Raw genomic sequence first — 7,643 nt, forward strand, 5'->3', positions numbered from 1 at the left:
CTATGAAGAAAAGCACAGCCGGACTGATCTTCAATAGCAATGCGACTTGGAACGCAAATTGAACAAGCTCAGCCTGAACCACTAAATCTATGAGCAGCATGTAGTTCAAAAAAAAAAAAAAAAGAAAAGAAAAGACTCAAGAAGAGCAGCAGCTCAATTGTTAAGCAAATCCTCAATGAAGCGTACAAGACGTCGAAAAGAAGATACAAGAACAGGAAGCATCTTTGGCACCTTGAGAACACTCAAGAAATCATCAACAATGACGAGTAAGTCTGCGATTATCAAGCTCTGATGAAATGAATAATACACACTTAAATCAAGGGGAAAGCAATCAGAGCCCAACAAAGAGGGGGAATAGTCAGAGTGTTCAGTAGAAAATTAGAAGTCTCTCGAAGCAATAAGACTTTTCAGCAGTAAAATCAGAATTTCTTGAGGAATAGACAGAAGTTTCAATCCAAAAATCAGAATTTTTTAGCAGGACAAGCAGATTTCTTCTGAATTTTCAGAGTGGTAGTAAGCTTCCTCGAAAGAAAATTCATAATTTTTGTAGTGCAACAAGTTTTGTCAGTAGAAGCAATCAGAAATTTCAGCAAGACGGTAAGATTTTTCAGAAGAAAAATCAATATTCTCGCAAATTCTAAGCAGTAGCACTCAATTTTTTAGTAGAAAAGTAAAAATTTCAACAAGGTAGAAAGCTTTCCCACACGACAATTCAACAAGGGAAATCATATTTTTTCACCAAGTCAATCAGGGTTTCAGTAAGAAAATAAAATTTTCCAGCGGAAATCAGAACTTTTTAGCTAGCAAAATAATCGGACAATTCAAAAAACAACAAGATTTTCAAGAAGAAAAAGTTATATCCTCGCAAAATTTCAACAGAAGGAATCAGCATTTCCAACAGAGAAATAAGATTTTCAGCAGGGGAAGATGGTTCTCAGAAGAAAATTCAAACTTTTTGCAAAGCTGTAAAGTTTCTCAGCAAGAAGAATAAGATCTTTCAGCAAGTCAGCCATAATTTTTCGGCAAAAAGACTGGAATTTTCAGTAGGGAAATCGAAATTTCCAGCAGATTCCAGAATTTTTCAGCGAGCATGATATTCCAATGCTTTAACAAGAAAGTAAAATTTTCATCAAAGCAGTTTAAATTTTTCAGTAGAAAAATCAAAGTCTCAGCAGAGCAAATTATTGTCTAAGCCAGAGAGTTAAAATCTTCAGCAAGCCAATCTGATTTTTCAGCAAAAACTAAAGTTTTCAGCAAGGTAGTCAAAATTTTCCAAATACTCCAAGCCATCTAACTCAGCACTATCAAGAAGAGAGTAAAGCACCTCCAGGCTGCCGCGAATCATCATTCTCCTTTAAGTCTTCGAACCGCTGTAGCATCTCTAAGACTTGGGGGGCTAGGTGTAAGAGAGCAACTCTGCAGTGCTCCGTCATTTGGGGGTTCTGTAATGTGGGATGACTCCCTCCGAGTCATATCACTAACAAAACCGGTTCTCACAGCAAGCGATCCTGCTCCAAACACTGCTTCCGCTTCAAAAAAGAATAGCTTAAGCTATACAAAATTACTTCTTCCCTTAAAAGTTCCTTCAAAAAGGAGCTCATTGACTTCTCTATAATTTATTTGCACTAATGCTATTCTATGCCAAATATTTGTGTATAACAGATATAAAGGATTACTGGTGACATAAAAAAAACACCAAGTCAAGTGACAATTGATATGGAACCCTATGGATCAAAGTGAGAAGCATGATATCAATTCTTACTCATCAAAGTGGGGATCCAAATAATTTCCAACTCAATATAAGGCTAAAAATGAAGAAAGCGTCCAAGACTTGGTCTTAACCAAGTCCAGCATGAGAATGTCGAAATTCAGCCAAGCCATGGTCTTAACCAGGTCACAGTGAAAGCAGCAGCCAAGACCTGGTCTTAACCAGGTCCAGCTGAGAGATTGAAATCTACAACAACAAGCAGCAACAATTCCTCACTGTTCTTGCTTCTATAAAGGGGACGATAAGAATATTCTAGAGCTGACAATAGTGTCGTGTCGTGTTGTGTCAATTCATACCCATGTTTTAAATTAACCCGATTTTTCGTGTCTGGGTCATGTCCTGTTGTCATGTCTTGATAGTTTCGTCAGCTCTAGTTCAAAGTTCGCTCCCTAAACTAAGTACGAGCAGGGGGGTAGCTGTTCGGGCACACATCGTAGAGAATCAGTGAGGGGTACCAAGGATCTCTTAGGTACTTCTCTTTGACACTCTTGCAGGCAAAAAGAATAGAGTTGAATGGTACAAAGGCACTCTTGGTTCTGCTCCACTCGATCCTCAGCATGTAAGCCAAAAAAGGCTGAAGGAAGACCATTGCATAAGCCCTTACATAATTTAAGGAGCACAAGCAAAAGGTCACAACCAAAACAAACTAAAAGAAGACCATTGCATAAGCCCTTTCATAATTTAAGTAAGGAGCACAAGCAAAAGGTCACAACCAAAACAAACTAAAAGAAGACCATTGCACAAGCCCTTACATAAATTAAGTAAAAAGCATACGCAAAATGTCATAGCCAAGACAAAGTTCACCTCGAAATTTTTCAGCATTCAGCGGGGAGAGATAAAAATTCCACGCCTAAGTTCACGTCGAAATTTTTCAGCATTCAGCGGGGAGAGATCAAAATTCCTCGCCTAAGTTCAGCTCGAAATTTTTCAGCATTTAGCGGGGAGTGATCAAAATTCCTCGCCTAAGTTCAGCTCAAAATTTTTCAGCATTCAACGAGGAGTGATCAAAATTCCTCGCTTAAGTTCAACTCGTAATTTTTCAGCATTCAGCGAGGAGCGATCAAAATTCCTCGCCTAGGTTCAACTCGAAATTTTTCAGCATTCAGCGGGGAGAGTTAAAAATTCCTCGCCTAAGTTCAGCTCGAAATTTTCAGCATTCAGCGGGGAGAGATAAAAATTTCTCGCTCAAGTTCAGCTCGTAATTTTTCAGCATTCAGCGGGGAGAGATAAAAATTTCTCGCCTAATCTCAGCTCGTAATTTTTCAACTTCAGCAGGAGTAATTGAAATTCCTTGCCCAAGCCCATAATTTCTCAAAATTGAGTGAGAGTAATCAAAGCTCCTTGATTCAGGCCGTAACTTCTCGGTTTTCAACGGGAGTAACAGAAATTCCTCGCTTAACCTCCTAATTACTATTTTTTGCGTGAAAAACGATAACTTTATCATTTGGCAACGCATCTCTCTAAGTCTTAGAACCAACGTCGCACGGAACGTGGAACGTTTTGGAACGTGGTACGGGGACGGGAACGCGGAACCTGAGGTCTAAAGTTCCCGGAACGGTGGGCTATTTTTGGGGAACTATTTTAGGTAGATTATTTCAATGTTCTGTTTTTTTTTCTTTCTGAAATAACACTATGATTCTATTAACAACAGCAATCAAGAATTAGAATTAAAGGTTCAAAGTTCAAACATCAAACTTCAAACTTAAATTAAAAACAACACTACAGCAGTACAACAATCTAATATTTCTAGACTCTAAAGAGTCTAAACTCCAAATTGCATAAAAAAAAAAACTACATTTAACAAAAAAAAAAAAAAAAAAAAAACCCAAAGAACAGTACTACAGAAGATAAACTGATAAAGTATGACTAGCAGCTATGTCAACTTCTTTTTCTCTTATTTGTTGCATTATCCTCAATGAGCACCCAGCTTATGTCATCCATTCTTAAGGTTGAATCTTCAATATAAGTGCTCTCGGGGTCTATATCCCACATCCTATAAGGGCCATTTGTGTAGCTTTTTTGAAGCGTGAGATAAGTCTCAAGTTAGAGTGAATAAACACCAACTTATCCGCACGGAGAGCATTGAGTCTATTTCTCTTAATATTGTGGATGTAAGAATACGTACTCCAAACTCTTTCGGCAGAAGAACTTATAATTGGATGTGATAAAACTTTAACAGTTATCTCTGCCAACTCCGGAGTTTCGGAACCATATGTAGACCACCATGAGATGGTGACATAGTCAAAGAATTTATCTTAGATGCATTTGTCCCAAAAATTCCTTCTTTTTGCTGAAATTTGGCCATTTGTTCACGCAACAATTTTTTTCATGCACATCCTCTCCGATTTTATCAAATGCTTCAAGAACACCCGAAACCATTTCTCTATCAAGATTAGGAGCTCTTCTCTCAACTCCACTAGGGGCAGCAGAAGTCAAATAATTTGAATCATAATAGAAAGGATTGAGGGAAAAACCTAAGCAATGCTTAGGAATGTTCATTTTTTCCCAACGATTAATCAAAATTTCTCGCATTTTATCTCTATCTTCTACATGTTTATTATTTTTCATGATATCGCCAATTTCCCCTATCATACAATCCATTTTTTCATAAACTTCACCCATTTTTTGTCCCTCACTATCAGCAAATTTTATCATTAAATAAATAGGCTTAGTAATAGCAAGAATATTATCAACCTCATCCCAAAATTCCTCATCAGCTATTGTCAAAGCAACTTCTGCCCCTAAATTCCTTATACGTTCATCTCCTTTGCCTACCAAATCTTTCCAACTCCTAAGGACAGTAGTGGTTGCTAGAGCTTCCCTACATTCTCATAATCGACTCAACAATATGATGTGAGGCAAATCGTGTTTTAGCAACTTTTAATAACTCAAGTCCTGATTGGGCTCTAAAAATAGCATGTGCTTGATCATGATTTAGAAAGAATTTTACTATGTTTTTCCCCTTTTTATAAGTGTTCAACATCCATGGGAAAGCGTTAGCAAAATCTTTAAATATAAGATTCAAAGTATGCACAGTACATGGACTCCAAAATTTATGCTTGTGTACCTTCTCAATTTCCTTCCCTGCTGCTTTACAATTTGTTGCATTATCGGTGACAACTTGAAGGACATTTGAAGGCCCAACTTCATCAATTGATTTGAGAAGATAGTCTGCAATTTCCTTCCCCGTCTTTTCTACGCCTGAAAAATTATCACCATACATAAACATGGAGCCCCTGCTGTTGGATGCCACAACATTAATGAGAGGTTGATGCTTAATATTTGTCCACCCATCAGATATTAAAGAAGTCTCTTGAGTGGTCCAAGTATCCTTCACCGGAGCCAATTCCTTTTCAACTTCCCGGTAACAATCATCCAATAAAGTAGTCCTTGCTCTGTCATACAGAGGTGGAGAAGAGTCACTTGGAGCATGATTAATTGCCTTCACCATGGCAATGAAATCTGGGTTTCACAACACATTGAATGGAATTCCATTTGAACACAAAGATTTAGTAATTGCAAGATCAACTTGATGTCTCTCCATAGTACCAAAAGCTTCCACTATGGGCTTAACGGTTGCTGCTGCACCTTTATTACTAATAGTGGATTTAGTAATTGATGGTGATAAACCTGCTTTCTCATCTTCTTCTATTCTCTTTCTCAATTTTCGAAGTTCTTCCCGGCTTGATGAAATCACTGGACATCGAGTGATTCCTGCTGGTTTTCCAGGTGGAGGGCCCAAAAAATGGTTGAAAATTCTAGTATATGAACCAGAAAATGATTTTTTGCAATGGTTGCATTGGAATTGCTTTGTTCCTCTTGGATTTTTTCCTTTCCCTGAACCTAAGAAAGTAACTTCCTTTAGGAGGGGCTTTGTGTTTTTTCTTGAATGATCTTCCACTGATAACTCTTCATTATCACCACCACCACTAAGCTCTTCACCACTAATCGGATCTTGTGGTTCAGGGCTATCACTTCTCTAGGAAATCGTTGCTTTTTTTTTTTTTTCCAAAAGCCATTTTTGATTCTTTTGATTTTTTGTTTTTTTTTTAATTGGTAGTGATGGAGATGGGTATTATAATTATTCTTCTGTAAAAACATGATTTTATAGGAAGCAAGAGGAAGGAATTGATTGAATTTGGATGGATTTTGTGAGGCGTTGTGACTCTTCGGTTCTTTACATTGAAAGAGATGAAATGATGAATGTTTACTTGTAAATGATGAATATTGAATACATGGTGATATGTACGATGTATATTTTAATAAACAAATAAAAATAATAATGGATAATGGAGAGTAAGTAACGGCTTCTAAGTTCTAACTTTCAATAATGATGTACATGCACTTTCAATCTATTATTTTTTTTTTACAAGTATCTGTAATAAGAATAATAAAAATTAAAATAATGGGTAATAATATAATGATGTACAATTATCATAATAGTTTATTGTATCACTTTATACTTTGATAGCTAAATGTTATAATTTTAATTAATCACTAGATCATATTTTAGTACACGGGTCTATTTATCTATCAATCGTACTACATCATAATAATCTCGTAAATAGGTCGTCTATTGATCAATCAATTATAGAATACTTAATATGATCTTATTTTTTATGGATAATGCTTTCGTACATAGATCGTCAATTGGTCAATCAATCATAGAATAGTTAATTTGATTTTATTCTTTAGGGATAATATTGTCGTACATAGGTCGTATAATGAACAATCATCCATAGAATAGTTAATTTGAAGCTATTACTTAGAGATTATACTTTATTATCGTATGGAGGTCATCTATTAATCAATCAATCAACCATATAATATATAGTTAATTTGATTTTTTCTTTAGGAATAATATCATCGTACATAGGTCGTATAATGAACAATCATTCATAAAATAGTTAATTTGATCTAATTTCTTAGAGATTATACTTTATTATCGTATGGAGGTCATCTATTAATCAATCATATAATATATAGTTAATTTGATTTTTTTTCTTTAGGGATAATATCATCGTACATTGGTCGTATAATGAACAATCATTCATAGAATAGTTAATTTGATCTAATTTCTTAGAGATTATACTTTATTATCGTACGGAGGTCATCTATTAATCAATCAATCATATAATGTAAGTTGATTTGATTTTTATTCTTCATGGATAATATAATCGTACATAGGTCGTATAATATACAATCATTCATAGAATAGTTAATTTGATCTAATTTCTTAGAGATTATACTTTATTATCGTACGGAGGTCATCTCTATTAATCAATCAATCATATAATGTAAGTTGATTTGATTTTTATTCTTTATGGATATTATTATCGTACATAGGCTGTATAATGAACAATCATTCATAAAATAGTTAATTTGATCTAATTCCTTAGAGATTATACTTTATTATCGTACGGAGGTCATCTATTGATCCATCAATCATATAATGTACAATTGATTTGATTTTTATTCTTTATGGATAATAATTTTGTACATAAGTCATCAATTGATCAATTAATCATAAAATAGTTAATTTGATCTTTTTCTTTATTGATAACACTCAACTTTCGTACATAGTTTGTCTATTGATCAATCAATGGTAGAATAGTTAATTTGATCTTATTTTTCATAATACTTTACTTTCGTATGTTTATTAGTTGTCTATAGATCAATTAATCATAGTGTATAATAATATTTAGTTTATACTTTGATCCTATTCTTTAGGGACCATAATTTAAAACTTTGTATTTTGATAGTTGGTTTAGGATTTCAATTTAACTTCGTACATAGTTTGATTTAGAGTTTAGGGTTTAAGATTTCTAATTTAATTCTTTACTAGATGTAAGCCCGTGCGATGCACGGTTCTACA

At 34.7% G+C, this 7,643-nt stretch overlaps 1 protein-coding gene across 1 annotated transcript; it reads right to left on the reverse strand.

The window, feature by feature from the left end:
* Positions 1-4,018: 4,018 nt before the first annotated feature.
* Positions 4,019-5,219, reverse strand: LOC145625237 (uncharacterized). Its single transcript, XM_081678305.1, has 2 exons — positions 4,750-5,219; positions 4,019-4,589 (listed from the first exon to the last, which is right to left on the reverse strand). The coding sequence occupies exons 1-2, from the start codon at positions 5,217-5,219 to the stop codon at positions 4,019-4,021; spliced, it is 1,041 nt and encodes a 346-aa protein (XP_081534431.1).
* Between the last annotated feature and the right edge of the window lie 2,424 nt (positions 5,220-7,643).

The sequence above is a fragment of the Chenopodium album genome, chromosome 3 (genome assembly GCF_948465745.1).
Source record: "Chenopodium album chromosome 3, dcCheAlbu1.1, whole genome shotgun sequence".
NCBI lineage: Eukaryota > Viridiplantae > Streptophyta > Magnoliopsida > Caryophyllales > Amaranthaceae > Chenopodium > Chenopodium album.